Source organism: Schistocerca nitens, chromosome 1 (assembly GCF_023898315.1).
Source record: "Schistocerca nitens isolate TAMUIC-IGC-003100 chromosome 1, iqSchNite1.1, whole genome shotgun sequence".
NCBI classification, from domain to species: Eukaryota; Metazoa; Arthropoda; class Insecta; order Orthoptera; family Acrididae; genus Schistocerca; species Schistocerca nitens.
In genome coordinates, this window is record NC_064614.1 from 355,196,731 (window position 1) to 355,218,361 (window position 21,631).

A 21,631-nucleotide genomic window follows, 5' to 3' on the forward strand; every position below is an offset into this window, starting at 1 on the left:
GTACAAGTTCTTATTGAAACAATACAAGTATAACCATAAAATGCATGTAAAACAGTTCAGAAACAACTAGAAAACACAGTATTGCCGTGGCTTCGCCACACTTAACAGAAGCTTACAACTAACACTACATTTCCTATCAGAGTGGGCCAGCCACTTAATTGCATTTAAATACTACTCAGCCCAAACAACACTTAAATCTCACGTGGTTAACCACAATTCACTAGAACATAGATATGTAACAGAAGCAAGAAAGATTGCCATGAAACAAACCCAAATTACACTTAGTTGCAGGTCTATTTGTTTAAACATCAGAAAATCACAAATTACAAAACGCGTTTTACCCACCTTGGAAGGAAAAGATATACTAATCCTTTTGTATGGGGTCTTCGCACAAAGCAACCTGGCCGTGGCAGGGTTACGTAAACACAGTGTGACCTAGGCTGCGGGTTACACCTCACTCCCCACATTGGTGCTTACAGCAGCTTTTGACAAACACAGGACAATTGCAATTCTCTGAAACACACCCAAAATAAAGGGCAGCATCCCTGCATCAGACATACGTGCATCAGTCTACAAAATGTTCCGTCCACAGCAACCACTACCCTTTAAATTGAAACCACTCAAGGATGGTTCACCAATAATAATAATAATATCACTTAGGTGCAGTTTTCAATCACTTAATACACTTATAACTAAGACTTCACTGCAAAGCCAACATTTAACCAGCTCACATGGAGCTCATCCACATACTTTTCAATTAATGACTCTGTAAGTTCCACAATCATCTAAGGAGTGAAACACCTCTCATCGCTTCGCTCAGCCACATACACTAACAGCCAACTTACTTGATGTTTGCACACATCACAACTCAGCGGCTCAAACAGCTTAACCACATTCCTTCAGGGACCTTTCCCTTTATAGAAATCACAAAACTTGGATTTCCCATCTGCCCCAAAACACAGACTTGCCGACCAATACAATTGCATGGTATATCACGCTGATAGGGCACACCCGGTCGCAGTCGAGACTCCTTTTTCTGGAGATGTCCCATGTCTCTCTATGTTTTCCTCTTTGAAAGCTAATGGACAACTCTTGAAGCCTGCCAACCCAGAAGAAAGCCGTACGATATGCAAAGATCTCATATACCCACCAGAATCGATCGCAACGATCTAATGAGCATACCCCAAGCTGGCGTCAGTCTGCTATGGCTCAGCTGTTATGGATATTTTATGTATTGCAGTACATACTTTTCCGCAAATTGTGAATAGATCACCAGAGAGAAACTATTCTGATGCATCCACTGTAAAGAGCAGCTGTCTGTCCATGTGGCTTTTAATTGTTTCTTAAATTGAAGCTTCACATGTCTGTAAAGACATTTGCAGAAAACAGTTTGGTTCAAACAACAGTTACACAAACATGCCTATATTACAGAAACAAAAACCCATATAGGCGCATCCATACTTATGCAATTGTGTATTAAAAAATTGGAAATATAATACTTCATAAATATTTTCTGTGTGTTGTATCTCAACTGTCTGTATAATCCTCATTGCAATTTTATCATAAATCCTAATGTTGGGAGGGAGAGGGGGGAGGGGGGGGGGGGCAATTGAATGTTTCAGTAATATTCTTAGATAGATGTAGATTGTCTGTTCATACGTCATATGCATTAACATAAAGGAATAGTATCATTAAGTGGAATGAACATATGAAACCAGGTCTAGCCTGGATGAATCAAATAGTTCTTTAACTGGGAGAATTTTGGGAAAGTTTAATGCATTTGCAAAGGGAGGTGGCATGCACTTACAAGATACTTTTATTTATGGTGCCTTTACCTTGGTGTCACTAGTCTATTTGGGGTCCTCAAGTTGGCTTGAAGCAAGCTATTTCAGGATTTTGGAAATATGTTGCTGTAATTGTTATCAGCTGGTTTAGAGTCCACAGAATTGTTGGTTAAACTATGAGGAAATATACCTGGGGGTAACTGTAGGAAAGGTAACTTTCATCTTCCAAAAGAAAGTGCGAAGCACCGTATCTAACATTACTTGTGGCCGTTTCCCATGTTCTACCCTCAGTCACATGATAAGAACTAATGCCATCATAATAACTTAAATATTAATAAAAAGTTGTGGACAATATTTCAGTTTAAAGAGTTTAAACAGTTCTCTGTTTCTAAGAAATTACTGCTAATAAATTTCATTAAGAGCCTCTTACTGACTTAAAATTCCTCAGGTCCATGCTGAAAGTTTTGAGAAAATGTAAACGAATTTCCTTTATTACAAAAACTTACTGTTATATGTTATTAGAGTACTACACGTCTTTAAAGTTTGATGCACAGTTGAGTTTGCAAAACACTCTAAATGAAGACTTACACTGACACAAGTCTTTAGATAGTAATATCCACATGTACAGATGTTAGTAGTATTGCATGTACTGGGTATAAAAGGGCACTACATTGGCAGAGCTGTCGTTTGTATTCAGGTGATTCATGTGAAAAGATTTCTGACATGGTTATGGTCACATAAAGGGAATTAACAGATTTGAATACAGAATGGTAGTTGGATCTAGACACATGTGACATACCATTTTGGAAATAATTAGGGATTTCAATATTCTGAGATCCACAGTGTCAAGAGTGTGCCAAGGAGAATACTGAACTTCAGGCATTATCTCTCACCACATACAACACAATGTCCAACAGCCTGCACTTAATGACTGAGAGCAGTGATGTTTGTGTAGAGTTGTCAGTGCTAACAGATAAACAACTCTGCGTGAAATAACCATAGAAATCAATGTGGGACATGCGATGAATGTATCCGTTAGGGCAGTGTGGTGAAATTTGGCATTAATGGGCTATGGCAGCAGATGGCTGACATGAATGCCTTTGCTAAAAGCATGACATCACCTGCAGTGCCTCCCTCGGCTCAATATCATATCAGTTGGACCCTAGATGACTGGAAATTTTTGACCTGTCAGATGAGTTACAGTTTTAGTTGGTAAGACCAGATGGTAGAGGTAGATGTGGCACAGATCCAATGAAGCCATGGACCCAGTTGTCAACAAGGCACTGTGCAAGCAGGTTGTGGCTCCATAACAGTGTGGGATGTTTTTAAAAGGAATGGGCTGGGTCTCCTGGTTCAGCAGAACCAATCATAACTGACAATGGCTATGTTTGGCTACTTGGAGACCATTTGCAGCCATTCATGGAATTCCTGTTCCCAAACAACAATGAATTTTTTGTCAGTGACAATGTGGCATGTCACCAGGCCAAAATTGTTCACAACTGGTTTGAAGAACATTCTGGACAATTTGAGAGAATGATTTGGCCACTCAGGTCACCTGGCATGAATCCCATTGAACATTTGTCAGACATAATCGAGAGGTCAGTTCGTGCACAAAATCCTGCACTAGCAACACTTTTGCAATTACATGTACCTGTAGAGGTAGCATGGCTTGATATTTCTGCAGGGCAATTACAATGACTTGTTGAGTCCATTACACATTGAGTTTTTGTACTATGCTTGGCAAAAGGAAGTACAACACAATATTATGAGTTATCCAGTGACTTTTGTCACCTCAGTGTAATGGGAAGGTTGGACAACAACATTTTGTAATGGACATAGACTCTTTGAAGAAATTAAAACTATGTTCATCAGTGACTCTTCTTTAATTTCTGAGCAGGATAAAAGGGACATTACGGTAGGTTTTAGCTGATGGTGAAGATTGTTGTAACTTGTTTTGCAGGTCTGATATGATCATTGGATGAACAGGCACACTGTTGTGGTGAGGCAGATTTCATAGGTGCCACCTTTGACCACTGCTGTGGGATTCTTTCGAGAAGTTTAAGGTGACATATAGTGACGTGATATTCTGTGGTCTTGGTCTTACTTTGTCCATTTGCTGCATTTCTTACTTTCTCCAGTTTTGTTCAGTAACTTCCACTGTGGAATATTCACATACGTGAGTGCTGTTTGATCTGTGAGAATCACCTCCATGATTTAGTGATTCTCATTACAGAGACAGAGGTCCCAGTTTGATTCCTAGTTACCACCTTGGATTTCTTTATATGTAAAGATCTGTAACAGTTACACTCAGTCCCATTAAGCCAATTGAGAAGTTATTTGATTAAATAGGCAGCAAAATTGATACACAAACCACTGAAGAAGTATAAAATCACAAGGGTTTGCACCAGGCGGATATCCATAGAATATTTATTTATCTTGTGCTCATGATGTTACAGTCACATCTTGTCACCAATTAAACTGGCATATACTGATTTTGAGCTTCAAAAATAACAGCAAGTAAGCATCTATTGGCAGATTTCTGAAAATTCAGCCTTCTGGTGATGTTTTAGGTAATACAGTATGCATAAATTGCAAATCTTCCCGATTTGAGGATTCAGGGTAACGACTCAGAGATGCTTGCATATCCAGTTCCAAAAGTGCACGGAATGTGCTGGTAGATGCAACAAAGACGCTATTAAATCATTATCTAAAGACACTTTTTCTCCAGTACCAACTAAACACTGTAACTGACTTACGTCTTCAAGAGAATTTCCTTGTTACCTGACCTGAACCAACCAAAGAATATGGCATGCAAGGGGAATAATCTCAAATGCAATGACTCAAGACATGTACAATCAAACCAAACAATAAAAAATAAATAAAAAAATCTCTCGAAACTTTCAGTGTGGTCCTCAGATGCAAGCTCTGAAACCTTGTTTTCTAAAGAGAGAGACATAATAATTTTGATCTGTAAGATCTATAAGTTGTGCTCCAATAACTAAAAATTTTTGTATGCTCATTTCAGATTGCTCGACAGAAATATTGCAAAATTTCAGAAGCATTTTCAGTGGTAAGGATCTTTAAACAGCCTTTGCTTTTGCTTGAAATTGTAACTTGCAGCTGTAGCAAAAAAAAGAACAAGCTTGCATTAGTGTAGATATTTCTGCTAATTTTCTTGAAGTGATGTTCTCAGATTTGTTGAATCTGTCTTAAGCTGCTTTAAACAGTCCATATGGTAACTGTTGTGTACAGCTATAAATGTTTCAGACTCCTCTTACAGTCTGTTCTCCATTCCATGTAGTTTGCAGATTAAGATGCATGCAAATGTAGCTTGAGAAACTATTCATACAAAGCTAAACCTTTAATTCTCAGCTTTGAATGTACTACTTGTGTCTTCATATCATTCTCCTTAATAATAATAATAATAATAATAATAATAATAATAATAAACCCCGTGGAGGCCCGGGAAAAGAATAGGCCTCCGGTATGTTCTGCCAGTCAAAAGGCGACGAAAAGAACAAACCACTAATAGGGCTGACCCCCTTTTAGTGTGATTACTTGGTTCAGGACAGAACTAAAGAAGCCTCGGACAAGCGCCGTCATGGTCGGGGACGGCGCTTGAACCCTATGCCCGCCCACAATGGTAATGACACTGCTAGCCAACTGGAAAATGATTTAAATCCAAATAGAGGTGTTTTGCAGGATATGCTTCCTGCAACCACCCTAGAAGGAAAACAAAGACAGAGGATGAGATGGTCAGATGAAGTTAATCGACACCTCATGTTCTGTTATTACCAAGCAACAAACCTAGGAACCAACACAACTGGATACAGATCACAAGTATACACAACATTTATTACCAGATACCCAGAATTAAAATTTTTAACAGAACAACGTCTAGCTGATCAGATTCGTGTAATAATAAAAAATAACAGGATACCCCAGTCAGAATTAGAAAACATCAAACAACAAGTACAACAAATACTGGAACAAAATAATGTGCAATTAGAAGAAGAAGAAAATACAGTAATGGACTCAAACATCCCAGAGCAAACAAACAAAGAACAACATGCATCAATTAAACAATCAGAGGAAAATGAAATCTTAAGACAGCCACCAGCACAAGCACAAATAGAACATGAAGTGACACACATGTTAGATATAGAAGAAAAATTTCAGTTGACATATATAGAATACAAAGACACAAATACAGACATTAGACCATTCTTGCATAGACCAACAAATAGCCCACAAGTCGAAACAACAATAAAAACTATCAACACAATCATACACAACAAAATAAATGAATACACAACTATGGAAGAGTTACAACTACTGGTTTATGTAGGAGCACTCACTACACTAAATATACACACTAGGCAGAGATCAGAACCAACCAACACACAGAAGAAACCCACAAAACCAGCATGGCAACACAGGCTACAGATCAGAATAGAAAAACTGAGAAAAGACATCAGACAGCTAACACAATTTATAAGAAATGAAATATCAGACAAAAAACGAAAAAGGTTAGGTAAAATCTCACAACAAGAAGCAATAGAGCAATTAGATGAAAAGAAGCAAAAATTACAAGCTTTGGCGAAACGACTTAGAAGATACAAAAAAAGTGAAAATAGAAGGAAACAAAACCAAACATTCAACACAAACCAAAAGAAATTTTACCAAACAATAGATAACACACACATAAAAATAGACAATCCACCAAACATAAGAGACATGGAACACTTCTGGAGCAGCATATGGTCAAACCCGGTACAACATAACAGGCATGCACGGTGGATACAAGCAGAAACAGATACATACAAGATGATACCACAAATGCCTGAAGTGATAATTTTGCAACATGAAGTCACCCGAGCAATTAATTCTACGCACAATTGGAAAGCCCCTGGAAATGATAAAATAGCAAATTTCTGGCTAAAGAAGTTCACCTCAACACATTCACATCTAACTAAATTATTTAACAGTTACATTGCAGACCCATACATATTCCCTGATACACTTACACATGGAATAACTTATCTGAAACCTAAAGATCAAGCAGACACAGCAAACCCAGCTAAATATCGCCCCATAACATGCCTAACAACAATCTACAAAATATTAACTTCAGTCATTACACAGAAATTAATGACACATACAACACAGAACAAAATTATAAATGAAGAACAAAAAGGCTGTTGCAAAGGAGCGCGAGGATGTAAAGAGCAACTGATAATAGATGCAGAGGTGACATATCAAGCTAAAACTAAACAAAGGTCTCTACACTACGCATACATTGATTACCAAAAAGCTTTTGATAGTGTACCCCACTCATGGTTACTACAGATATTGGAAATATACAAAGTAGATCCTAAATTGGTACAGTATCTAAACATAGTAATGAAAAACTGGAAAACCACACTTAATATCCAAACAAATTCAGATAATATCACATCACAGCCAATACAGATTAAGCGTGGAATATACCAAGGAGACTCATTAAGTCCTTTCTGGTTCTGTCTTGCTCTGAACCCACTATCCAACATGCTAAATAATTCAAATTATGGATATAATATTACTGGAACATACCCACACAAAATCACACATTTGCTATACGTGGATGATCTAAAACTACTGGCAGCAACCAAACAACAACTCAAACAATTATTAAAGATAACAGAAGTATTCAGCAATGATATAAATATGGCTTTTGGAACAGACAAATGTAAGAAAAATAGCATAGTCAAGGGAAAACACACTAAACAAGAAGATTACATACTTGATAACCACAGCGACTGCATAGAAGCGATGGAAAAGACAGATGCCTATAAATACCTAGGATACAGACAAAAAATAGGAATAGATAATACAAATATTAGGGAAGAACTAAAAGAAAAATATAGACAAAGACTAACAAAAATACTGAAAACAGAATTGACAGCAAGAAACAAGACAAAAGCTATAAATACTTATGCTATACCAATATTGACCTACTCATTTGGAGTAGTGAAATGGAGTAACACAGACCTAGAAGCACTAAATACACTTACACGTTCACAATGCCACAAATATACACTCCTGGAAATTGAAATAAGAACACCGTGAATTCATTGTCCCAGGAAGGGGAAACTTTATTGACACATTCCTGGGGTCAGATACATCACATGATCACACTGACAGAACCACAGGCACATAGACACAGGCAACAGAGCATGCACAATGTCGGCACTAGTACAGTGTATATCCATCTTTCGCAGCAATGCAGGCTGCTATTCTCCCATGGAGACGATCGTAGAGATGCTGGATGTAGTCCTGTGGAACGGCTTCCCATGCCATTTCCACCTGGCGCCTCAGTTGGACCAGCGTTCGTGCTGGACGTGCACACCGCGTGAGACGACGCTTCATCCAGTCCCAAACATGCTCAATGGGGGACAGATCCGGAGATCTTGCTGGCCAGGGTAGTTGACTTACACCTTCTAGAGCACGTTGGGTGGCACGGGATACATGCGGACGTGCATTGTCCTGTTGGAACAGCAAGTTCCCTTGCCGGTCTAGGAATGGTAGAACGATGGGTTCGATGACGGTTTGGATGTACCGTGCACTATTCAGTGTCCCCTCGACGATCACCAGTGGTGTACGGCCAGTGTAGGAGATCGCTCCCCACACCATGATGCCGGGTGTTGGCCCTGTGTGCCTCGGTCGTATGCAGTCCTGATTGTGGCGCTCACCTGCACGGCGCCAAACACGCATACGACCATCATTGGCACCAAGGCAGAAGCGACTCTCATCGCTGAAGACGACACGTCTCCATTCGTCCCTCCATTCACGCCTGTCGCGACACCACTGGAGGCGGGCTGCACGATGTTGGGGCGTGAGCGGAAGACGGCCTAACGGTGTGCGGGACCGTAGCCCAGCTTCATGGAGACGGTTGCGAATGGTCCTCGCCGATACCCCAGGAGCAACAGTGTCCCTAATTTGCTGGGAAGTGGCGGTGCGGTCCCCTACGGCACTGCGTAGGATCCTACGGTCTTGGCGTGCATCCGTGCGTCGCTGCGGTCCGGTCCCAGGTCGACGGGCACGTGCACCTTCCGCCGACCACTGGCGACAACATCGATGTACTGTGGAGACCTCACGCCCCACGTGTTGAGCAATTCGGCGGTACGTCCACCCGGCCTCCCGCATGCCCACTATACGCCCTCGCTCAAAGTCCGTCAACTGCACATACGGTTCACGTCCACACTGTCGCGGCATGCTACCAGTGTTAAAGCCTGCGATGGAGCTCCATATGCCACGGCAAACTGGCTGACACTGACGGCGGCGGTGCACAAATGCTGCGCAGCTAGCGCCATTCGACGGTCAACACCGCGGTTCCTGGTGTGTCCGCTGTGCCGTGCGTGTGATCATTGCTTGTACAGCCCTCTCGCAGTGTCCGGAGCAAGTATGGTGGGTCTGACACACCGGTGTCAATGTGTTCTTTTTTCCATTTCCAGGAGTGTAGAATACATCACATACATTCAGCAACAGAAAGATTCACATTAAGCAGAAAGGAAGGAGGAAGGGGATTCATCGACATAAAAAACCTACATTATGGACAGGTAGACAATTTAAGAAAATTCTTTCTAGAACGCGCAGGAACTAGCAAAATACACAAAGCAATTACTCATATAAATACATCGGCTACACCACTGCAATTTCAAAACCACTTCTACAACCCTTTAGATCACATAACATCAACAGATACGAAGAAAGTAAATTGGAAAAAGAAAACACTTCATGGCAAGCACCCGTATCATCTAACACAGCCACACATCGATCAAGACGCATCCAACACATGGCTAAGAAAAGGCAATATATACAGTGAGACAGAAGGATTCATGATTGCAATACAGGATCAAACAATAAACACCAGGTATTACAGCAAGCATATTATTAAAGATCCCAATACCACAACAGATAAATGCAGACTTTGTAAACAACAAATAGAAACAGTAGATCACATCACAAGCGGATGTACAATACTAGCAAATACAGAATACCCCAGAAGACATGACAATGTCGCAAAAATAATACATCAACAGCTTGCCTTACAACATAAACTTATAAAACAACACGTTCCTACATACAAGTATGCACCACAAAATGTACTGGAGAATGATGAATACAAATTATACTGGAACAGAACCATTATAACAGATAAACAACGCCACATAACAAACCTGACATCATACTCACCAATAAAAAGAAGAAATTAACACAACTAATCGAAATATCCATACCCAATACAACAAATATACAAAAGAAAACAGGAGAAAAAATAGAAAAATACATCCAACTGGCTGAGGAAGTCAAAGACATGTGGCATCAGGATAAAGTTGACATCATACCAATTATACTATCAACCACAGGAGTCATACCACACAATATCCACCAGTACATCAATGCAATAGAGCTACATCCAAACGTATATATACAACTACAGAAATCAGTAATTATTGATACATGTTCAATTACCCGAAAGTTCCTAAATGCAATATAACACATACCATACAGTTAAAAGGAAGTGACGCCTGATCAAGGTCCGCGTCACTTTCCATTTTTAACCAGACTTAACGTCTGAGAAAGTAAAGAATAATAATAATACAAGAGTTATTTGGACCTAATCACATAATTTAATGTCATGCTGATAATAAATGAAATAATGCATGAAAGCTTATTAAATAACAACTTTAACAATAATTTTTCTGTTCTTCTTTGATGTGAGACTTCACAGGCAAGTGTTTCAGTCTAATCATAGAACAGTGGTAATCAGTGCTCATTTCCTTAACATTTTTAATTGAAATGTCACTTCAATAAAGACTAATGGCATTTCTTTAGGAAAGTAAAAATACTATTAAATTATGTGACAGACTAGCGTGCCTGTACTTAACCTTCAGGAGGCAAAAGTCAGTACTGCTGATAGACAGATATGAAACCTTAAGAAACTGTCCTATCTTTTAGAACTATACATTGGAGATGGGGAGGAAAGAGGGATAGGATGCGTATGATTGAAAGGTGTCAGAGAGAGAGAGAGAGAGAGAGAGAGAGAGAGAGAGAGAGAGAGAGAGAGAGAGAGGGGGGAGGGAGGGAGGGAGGGAGTAGTGCATTTCAGAACAGATGTGACGACAGAATAAGTAATGATGGATGTAGAATTAGAAGGAGAAAGAGCTTTTTTTGGCAGGTATGGGGTAAGGGATGGGGAACAAAGAAAGAAAGAGAGAGAAGGGGCAAGAAAAAGAGAGTTGGGAGGGGGGGTTGTATGTTAATGGGGGTTATGTCCACGAGGGTTTGATTATGCAAGAATATGTTAGTAAGTGTAACTTATTAATTCTTTCATAAGCATGAAATATTAATAGTTTGAAGTGTGTTATATTCCAGTAATGCAAGTGTTCAGCACATTATAATCTTTTTTAATACTTATCTGATTAATGTTGTTGCAGTCATTCAATTGTTATAGCCTATTGTTAAACAGCTTCCTCAGGTTTTTTGAGTTCAGTGTTATATTTTCATTTATCACATTAAACAATGGAAAAGTCCAGGTTGGAATATCAACAATTATGAGAAGGATAAGTTGCCAGTCACTGTAAAGACAGCAAGTTGAGTTGCAGACAGGCACAACGAAAAGACTGTTACACACTGAGCTTTTGGCCATGTTCCACACTGAGCCTCTGGTGAACCTGTTCTTCAGAAAAGATACGAAAACAGACCATATTTGCACAAGCAGGCACACCTCATGCACACATGATTACTATCTCCAGCTGCTCGGGCCAGACTGCAACTATTGCACTGAATAAAAGCACCGATCCTGAGTGGGGCAGGAAAGGGGGAGGGATAGCAGGGTACAGGTTGGGGGAGGGTCAGTGTGGTGTGTGCCTGCTTGTGTGAATATGTGTGTGTTCCCCTTTCTTTACTGAAGAAGGATTTGGCCGAAAGCTCAGTTTGTAACAGTCTTTTCATTATAGCTGTCTGCAACTCAATGTGTCATCATTATGCTGAATAGCAATCTATCCTTTTCATATATCATGTTAGTCAGATATTCCAGAATCAGATAACAAGCTTAGTCTTCATTAAAATTTTCAACAATACTTGCAACTAAACTTCATCAAAATCATTTCACAATTCTGTCTTGCAACTGACTTCTAGTTACAAAACACAACAATGTACAAAACTGTGCATTTGTCAGATATGGAATGATGAACAGAGATGTTACAGATCAGTTATATTAAAAAGAGTAAATATTTATCCTTAACACAATTGATTTATGAAAACATTTTTGATTATAATAAGATTGTTTTAAAATGTCACCACATCAAAAAACAAATTAACAAAATTTCTGCTTTGGTTTTTAAAAAAAAATTATAAAATTTTAAAAAAATGACTTGGATACTACAGAATTGGGCAGTGGACATGGGTCAAATATAAACAGTGTGCAAGGTTTTGTAAGCTGATCTATTGGTGATATTGTAAGGCCTATCAGTGATGGAGATGGAACAAGTAATGGATGGTGAGTACATAGGGTGAGTTTTACAGCAAGGGACCTTGGGATAGAGATAATGGTATGGGAATGCTGTATGTTTTGAAAGGAAGTTATGGAGATTATGAGGATGTCAGAAGATGACAATGGGTGGTACAGAGGAGATATCAGAGAGAGAAGCTCTCATTTGAAGATTCAATTTCAGAAAGAAAAGGCTGTGACTGTCTCAGATCAGCCTGCCTCAGAGCCCCTTACGCAACAGTGATCACTAAACTGTTATGGTGTATTTGGGTAGAGAGTTGTTCCACTACAACATGTCAGTTTACAAGTTTGTTTTAGATTTTGTCACTAGGCTTTTTTAAATATGGTCCTGAGTCGCTGCAGAGCTATAGTACCACTAATGCTTTTTTTGCATTTGGGGCACTATTGAAGTATGTTTGTAAAGTTATGATGAAGGAACAACTCACAAGATGGCACTGCACAACAGAAATTGTGATGTTGAGGTGAAAGACCCTAACAACTTAAGTATATGAAGATTGTAAAATAATAAGTTAATTTAAATATTCCAAATTTATGGAACTGAAGGTAGATGGAGGGCTCTATTTGAAATGTTTTCTCCATCACAGTTTCATCTACTCTTACTAACAGTCAAATATGAAAGCTCGTTTCCTTTGTATATTTTTGGTCTATTGTATCATATACTGGTACAACTCCTGCATAAAAAAAAAGATATTTATTGCACACATAAGAAACATCAGAACAATCTGTTGCATCAGTCTGTGCACATTCTGGAAATTGCTGTTAAAGTGTCATTGGATTGTAATTCTGCCATTTCAGTTTGTTATAGATTCCCTCGTGAGATCTTTGGTTGTTAATATAGATTTCAAAAGGAATTGCAGCTGTTGCTTGATGAGAAATCAGATGAAGAAAACAGTGGCATATGGATAAAATGTTTCTAATTAGTCTACAAGAACTATCACAGTATTCTGTAATTTTTGTTCCAATAGGTTATCATCAAAAGTTAAAAATTTATAAGGTTCAGAATTGTAAATCGTAGTTGAAAGACTTCCTTGTAGCACAGTTGTTTTATTCTGCATGAGAGTTCTTCACAGTAATTTAGAGCCTTTCACTATACTGTAGCAATCATATGTATACAGTATTGCAAATCAGTTGCTTTTATCTCCTAATCAACATTCTGTGGCCTGTATCTGTATTGTCTTGTTCCATAACTTGGTCTCATTGATCCATGGGCATGAATAAAATAACCTACTGGGCAATAGGATGAAGGGAAACAGCAGTCATGTAGGATTGAACAAAGGACTGCAAAAGCTTAGGCTAGCAATGGAAGACACATTTTCTTCAGTTCATGTTGATCATTAGCTTCTTACTAATGCTTGTATATTTTAACATCTTATTCAGATCTGTCAGCAGAGACACATTTCTGATAGACTGCAGCACCATTGACAGAGATTTATCTGTAGAACTGTCTGAGGAAGCTACAAAAAGAGGCTGTTTGCAGTTTGATGCCCCAGTATCTGGAGGTAAGCAGCTTTGTGTGTCATGTATAAACTTCACATTTCTCAGTTTCTTCCTGTTTTACAAATTTGACACATAATTTGATACTTGTAAAGTTATAGTTGTTTAATAGATAACAGTGGCAATGCAGAACACACACAAAGAGATCAAATCCTATTAATTACTTTTGTAGCTCTCCTAAATTAGTGGATATTTGCTATAGTTTGTGTGTGAATCTATTATGAATATGCTCAACATGCAGAGCAAGAGACACACTAAACTAACAGCAGAAGTACCCCCATTATTGACTTGTCTATGTTTTGTCCTTGATCCTGTTTGTACAAGATTCACCTCATATATCTGTTCTTAAGAAAGTGCTTTGAGCATCCATGGAAGTGAATTCTTGCCTGAATTACACTAAGAGTCCATTAAATATTTTTACCAAATATGCAATAGAAACAATTTTCACTCAGAGATATGTTTAACACAACCAACATTCTACTATCCAGAAACATCTTTTTAATTTACGCACCTGTTTACCGCATCTTCTAAGGTCTGAGAAGGTTGATATATACCTGTTGTTATTGCTGCCTTCAGTCCAAAGACCATTTTGATGAAACAGTCCATACTGATCTCTCCTGTGCAAAACATTTCATCTCTGCAAAACTATTATAACCTATATCAATTTGAGCTTTCTAACTATATTCAAGCCTTGGTCTTCATGTACAGGTTTTACCCCCCCCCCCTAATTGTGCCCCCCTTACACACACACACACACACACACACACACACACACACACACACACACACACACACACACACACACACACACACACACACATACACTCTTCCATTCCTCGCCAAATTGACAATTCCTGTCAACCAAATCAAATTGCCTTATAAATTTCTTTTCTGTACCTCCTCATTAGTTTTTTGATATACCCACCTAATCTTTGGCATTATTCTGTTGCATAACATTTGGAAAGCTTATATTCTTTTCTTCTCCGAATTACATATGGTCCACATTTCTTTTCTTTACAGGATTACATTCCAGACAAATATCTTCAGGAAAGATTTCCTGATACTCAATTTTATATTCCATGTTAAGAGAGTTTTATTTTTCATAAATGTTTTTCATACCATTGCCAATGTGCATTTTATATCCTTTCTACATTAGCCATCATAAGTTATTTTGATCTCCAAATAGCAAAAGTCCCTACTACCATTTGCATCTCATGTCCTATCTATTTCCCTCAGCATCATCTGATTAATCCAACTATATTCCATTACCCTCATTTTACATTTATTGATGTTTGTCTTATAATCTCTTTTCAAGACACTGTCCATTCTATTCAACTTTTCTTTTCTGTCTCTGCTAGAATTACAGTGTCATCAGTAAAACTAAAAATGTTTATTTATTCTCTATGAACTTCAATTTCCTTTCCAAATTTCTCCTTGATTTTCTTTACCGCTTGCTCAGCTTGAAGATTAAATAAGCCTGGGGATAGGCTACAACCCTGCCTTATTCCTTTTTTAACTACTGCTTCCTTCTTATGTCATTAAACTCATAACTTCAGTCTGTTTCCCTCAGTAGATGTGAATAATATTTCACCCCATGTATTTTACCCCTGATACCATAAAAGTTTCAAAGAGTGCAGTCCAGTTGACATTGTCAAAAGCTTTCTCTGTACTACAAGTTTTTTCATTCATACATAAAAAAATTTGTCAGTATTTTGCAACAGTGAGTTATTAAATTAATGGCATTGTCATATTCACACCTGTCAGGCAGAGATCATAGCTTGAAGACTACGAGCAGATTCAAATGATTGTTGGTTGCAGTAGTTATGCAGAGATGGAAAGACTTGCACAGACTTCTGCAGAGCTATGTAAAAAAAGTCTTTGGACTGAAGACCATTATAACAAGAAGTTTGAATAGAGTACACAAGTATAATAATAGTTTCTTATTATAATCTAGTCTCATTCCTCATCCATGTGTATTCTCTTCCTGTTAGGATATACACAATGTAAGACGTGAATTAATGAAAGCAAGTTTGTAAGATAGCTCAAACTGTTATAACCATGGTGTAGTGTGAAGGATGGAAGTAGACATGTTGGCTTCATAAGCAGTTGTGAATAAATGCATGCCTGTAATTAACTAGGACAGTTAGGCTAAATTTGTGCATTTCTTCATTTCCTGCACGTCTCTTCTTTGACCCTGTGTTCAGTGGGACTTTGCTATTTCATTTCTGAATAGCCTCATTTTATCTAAACTTTTTTATCTTTCTTTGTGTACAGAACCTCTGTATTTGAAGACTACTGGTTCATTCATATTTAATATTCGAGTTATCATAATTGCTAATTGAACTGGTCTTTTTTAAAGATGTAAGTTTGTTGTCTTGTTCTCTTTCTTTAATGACTTTATGAGGAGTAGTTGACAAACTACTCTGAAATCTATCAGCAAACATGGATCTGTGACTCTTTTCTCCAACATTCATGGCTGTGTTTTCTACTGTTGTATTTGTGACACACCAAATCTCCTCTTGTCCCTTGATTCTGTCGGAAATATTTTTTGCAATTATTTTTCCTAAATTACTTTGTACCACACTTTATGACTGCAATTCACTACAGATCAACTTGTTGCTAATAATCAAGGGTTTCTCGAGCAAGCATGTTTCATCAGTGTTAATCCTGATTCCTCTGTTTTTATTCATCTACAGGCTGTAACTGTAAGAAATTGCTACTACCTTCAGTGCCTAATGTGTGTGTAAAATATAACTTACCTGTTAGTGAAATCATCCAATTTATTTCATACAATGTCAAACATCCTTCATTATAGGTGTGGTTGCAGCAAAAGAAGGAAAGTTAACTTTCATGGTTGGTGGCCCAGACAAATATTTTGAAACTGTTAAAGATCTTCTGTTGCACATGGGTTCACGTGCTGTCCATTGTGGTCCTGTGGGTTCAGGACAAACAGTTAAAATGTGTAATAATATGTTGCTGGCAATAAGTATGATTGGTACTGCAGAAGCAATGAATCTTGGCATAAGGTCAGTGACTTCACTATTTTCTTTAAACCTCGTTTTGTTAACTGTAATCCACTGAAGCACTATTAATCATCTTAGCTAATTTCAGATTATCAGTTAAATAAAATATAGATTTTATTTTATTTTTTTTATGAACTCAATGTATCTCCATTTCCAACTGGACTTACTCTGCATTGTTGTTGGAGAAAGACTTAAAGGCATAAGCATTGTGTATCCTAAGAAAGTACTTTTGGCTGTCACACATTGAGAAACATGAGGAAAACAGAGTATAAAAAGTAAACAAATTATGTTGCAAATTATTTATTTATTAAAGTCTCCCCTGACCTGGGATTCTGGATGACTTTTCCAAACTCTCTCCCCTTTCCTAAACCTCACCAGTCCTTTTCCATCATCTCTCTTCCTTACCTTTCCGTGCTTCTGCCAGAAGGAGGGACCACCAGCTCTGAAAGCTTGCACATCTACTTATCTTTTATATATGCTTTCTCCTTCTGCTGTTTGGTGAGTATATCTTTTATCCATCCAGTTACATTATATTTTCAATGTATGAATATTGTGTGAGATAAAGGAAGTGGAATGAAAGAAAAAAATTTCTAATAAATTAATATTTTTCAAATCTGATTTCCAAATGGCTTCAGCAAGAAAGAACATATAGGATTTCCCAAAAGTCTGTTAACCTTTCAAAATGAACTAATTCACTGAATAATTTAGGTAGAGAGATAAAACTTGACACTCACAACTGAAATGACATGGTGTATATTGAAATCAAAAAGGCTGCAAAAACTCACCAACAGACGACACTGGATGGCAGAGAGCTGCTTTTCAAACTGTCAGAGTGACAGGTGTGAGATACACTGATATGCTACAGAATCAGACCATCCATAGCCTGTCTGATCAACACTTGCTGGAAGGTACGAGTTTTATGCAGGATGGTGCTCCATCCCATATTGCTACACGTGTGAAAGATCTGTTGTGCACATCGCTTAGTGAGGATCATGCGCTGAGATGCCACTTCGGTCATGCTTGGTCTCCCAGGCCCTTGGACCTCAATCCATGTGATTAATGGTTCTGGGGTTTATCTGATGTCTTAAGTGTACCACAATTGTCCAACCTCATTAAGAATGCTGGAAAACATCTGACAGCAATTTCTCATCATACCTACTGATATGCTGTAACGTGCTGGTAACATCATTGTCCTTTGACTACAGGTATTGTTGATGAATGACTGATAGCATTTTGAGCATTTGTTGTAAAGAACATCATCTTTGCTAAAAAAATCAGTTGTTATGCTATTGAGTTGGTGGATAGTGTTTTTCCATAAGTTTAATAAACACAACAGATACACATAACAGAGACTTTAGTCATCAGTAATATATTCTCCTTCACTATTTCTGACAGTCTGCCAATGCTGGGGTAACTTTTCAATTCTGTGACTGTAAAAATAACAGTGTTTTGAGTTGAACTCGTCAAGCCATGGTCAGAGCACATTTTCATCCAGAAAGGAAGTCCCTTCAAGGTTATTAAATAGAGAGTGGAAAAGGTGATAAGCGGAGGGCACAAGAGCGGGTGAATAAGTTGGATGTGGAATGACTTCCCAACCAAACTCCTTTATTGTATTTTTTGCTGTCTACCAGAATGTGGGTGGGCATTATCATGGAATGGGTATTATAACAGAATACTGTCACTTCATGCAGTGTTCCTGGTTGTTGTTCTTGGATTTCGTCTACAAAACATCTCAGTTGCTGACATCAAATGCCAGCAATGGTGGTTACACCTCAGGAAGCAATTAATAGAGCACCACACTGTTGCTGTTACACCAAATGCGTAACATATCTTTTGTGGATGTGCACTGGTCTTTGTATCGGGAATTGCTTCTTTGTTTGGGCTTAGTCATTTCTTTCTTTTCTGTAAGTTATAAAAACACCGTTTGTCATCACCAGTAACAATATGGGGTAGAAATGGTCAGTGTTGTTCATGAGCCAGTTGACACTGAGCAAGCAGAGATGCACACATAACCAACCGCTGATTTTTATGATTTTGGCTTGGAGCATGCAGTATATATACACCTGATTTTTGAACCTTCTCCATTGCATCCAAATGTCAAATGGTGGTGGAATGATCACAGTTTGTCACACTTGCCAGTTTTCAGGTACACTGACATGGAACATTGTGGATTAATGGATTTAAACAATCGTAATCAAACCCTGAATGTCTCCCACAACTTGCAAAGTCACTAATGTTAAAACAATCCCTGATAAAATGAAAAAAAAAAAAAATTGCCATGCTCTGTCCAGTGGCCCATAAACAGCTCAAGTGTTTTGGCTGCTCCCACTGCTGCCACCCCTCTATTGAACTGAAACAAAAGAATATGTTGCAAATGGTCCAATTTCTCCACGTGGCACTACATATTCTAGTGTCCGCAGCTCCACTCACTATTTCCAAATGACAAAATGACAATATGTAGACTCAAATAACTACAGTGAACTATGAATAAAAAATGACAATCAATAAGTTAAGCCATAACAACTGGGATAACAATATGCAAAACAAAAAATGCTACAAAGTTATGCTTCAGCCTGATAATTGCCTTCCCCATGAACCATGGCCCTTGCCATTGGTGGGGAGGCTTGCGTGCCTCAGCGATACAGATGGCCGTACCGTAGATGCAACCACAATGGAGGGGTATCTGTTGAGAGGCCAGACAAACGTGTGGTTCCTGAAGAGGGGCAGCAGCCTTTTCAGTAGTTGCAGGGGCAACAGTCTGGATGATTGACTGACCTGGCCTTGCAACATTAACCAAAACGGCCTTGCTGTGCTGGTACTGCGAACGGCTGAAAGCAAGGGGAAACTACGGCCGTAATTTTTCCCGAGGGCATGCAGCTTTACTGTATGGATAAATGATGATGGCGTCCTCTTGGGTAAAATATTCCAGAGGTAAAATAGTCGCCCATTCCGATCTCCGGGCGGGGACTACTCAAGAGGACATCGTTATCAGGAAAAAGAAAACCGGCATTCTACGGATCGGTTCGTGGAACGTCAGATCCCTTAACCGGGCAGGTAGGTTAGAAAATTTAAAAAGGGAAATGGATAGGTTAAAGTTATATATAGTGGGAATTAGTAAAGTTTGGTAGCAGGAGGAACAAGACTTTTGGTCAGGTGAATACAGGGTTATAAACACAAAATCAAATAGCGGTAATGCAGGGGTAGGTTTAATAATGAATAAAAAAATAGGTTTGCGGGTAAGCTACTACAAACAGCATAGTGAACGCATTATTGTGGCCAAGATAGACACGAAGCCCATGCCTACTACAGTAGTAGAAGTTTATATGCCAACTAGCTCTGCAGATGATGAAGAAATTGGAGAAATGTATGATGAGATAAAAGAAATTATTCAGATAGTGAAGGGAGACGAAAATTTAATAGTCATTGGTGGCTGGAATTCGAGAGTAGGAAAAGGGAGAGAAGGAAACATAGTGGGTGAATATGGATTGGGGGAGAGAAATGAAAGAGGAAGCCGTCTGGTAGAATTTTGCACAGAGCATAACTTAATCATAGCTAACACTTGGTTCAAGAATCATGAAAGAAGGTTGTATACATGGAAGAACCCTGGAGATACTAAAAGGTATCAGATAGACTATATAATGGTAAGACAGAGATTTAGGAACCAGGTTTTAAATTGTAAGACATTTCCAGGGGCAGATGTGGACTCTGACCACAACCTATTGGTTATGAACTGTAGATTAAAACTGAAGAAACTTCAAAAAGGTGGGAATTTAAGGAGATGGGACCAGGATAAACTGAAAGAACCAGAGGTTGCACAGAGTTTCAGGGAGAGCATAAGGGAACAATTGACAGGAATAGGGGAAAGAAGTACAGTAGAAGAAGAATGGGTAGCTCTGAGGGATGAAGTAGTGAAGGCAGCAGAGGATCAAGTAGGTAAAAAGACGAGGGCTAGTAGAACTCCTTGGGTAATGGAAGAAATATTGAACTTAACTGATGAAAGGAGAAAATATAAAAATGCAGTAAATGAAGCAGGCAAAAAGGAATACAGACGTCTCAAAAATGAGATCGACAGGAAGTGCAAAATGGCTAAGCAGGGATGGCTAGAGGACAAATGTAAGGATCTAGAGGCTTATCTCACTAGGGGTAAGATAGATACTGCCTACAGGAAAATTAAAGAGACCTTTGGAGAAAAGAGAACCACTTGTATGAATATCAAGAGCTCAGATGGAAACCCAGTTCTAAGCACAGAAGGGAAAGCAGAAAGGTGGAAGGAGTATATAGAGGGTCTATACAAGGGCGATGTACTTGAGGACAATATTATGGAAATGGAAGAGGATGTAGATGAAGATGAAATGGGAGATACGATACTGCGTGAAGAGTTTGACAGAGCACTGAAAGACCTGAGTCGAAACAAGGCCCCGGGAGTAGACAACATTCCATGAAAACTACTGACGGCCTTGGGAGAGCCAGTCCTGACAAAACTCTACCATCTGGTGAGCAAGATGTATGAGACAGGCAAAATACCCTCAGACTTCAAGAAGAATATAATAATTCCAATCCCAAAGAAAGCAGGTGTTGACAGATTTGAAAATTACCAAACTATTAGTTTAATAAGTCACAGCTGCAAAATACTAACGTGAATTCTTTACAGACGAATGGAAAAACTGGTAGAAGCTGACCTCGGGGAAGATCAGTTTGGATTCCGTAGAAATGCTGGAACACGTGAGGCAATACTGACCCTACGACTTATCTTAGAAGAAAGATTAAGGAAAGGC

The 21,631-nt window shown here is 38.7% G+C and overlaps 1 protein-coding gene across 1 annotated transcript in view; it reads left to right on the forward strand.

The window, feature by feature from the left end:
• LOC126248814 (3-hydroxyisobutyrate dehydrogenase, mitochondrial) overlaps positions 1-21,631 on the forward strand; it is an 83,886-nt gene that overhangs the window by 25,643 nt on the left and 36,612 nt on the right. Inside the window, exons 4-5 of the mRNA XM_049950226.1 lie at positions 13,717-13,838; positions 16,649-16,859. Coding sequence (XP_049806183.1) covers positions 13,717-13,838; positions 16,649-16,859 — 333 coding nt within the window. The remainder of the gene's footprint in view (positions 1-13,716; positions 13,839-16,648; positions 16,860-21,631) is intronic.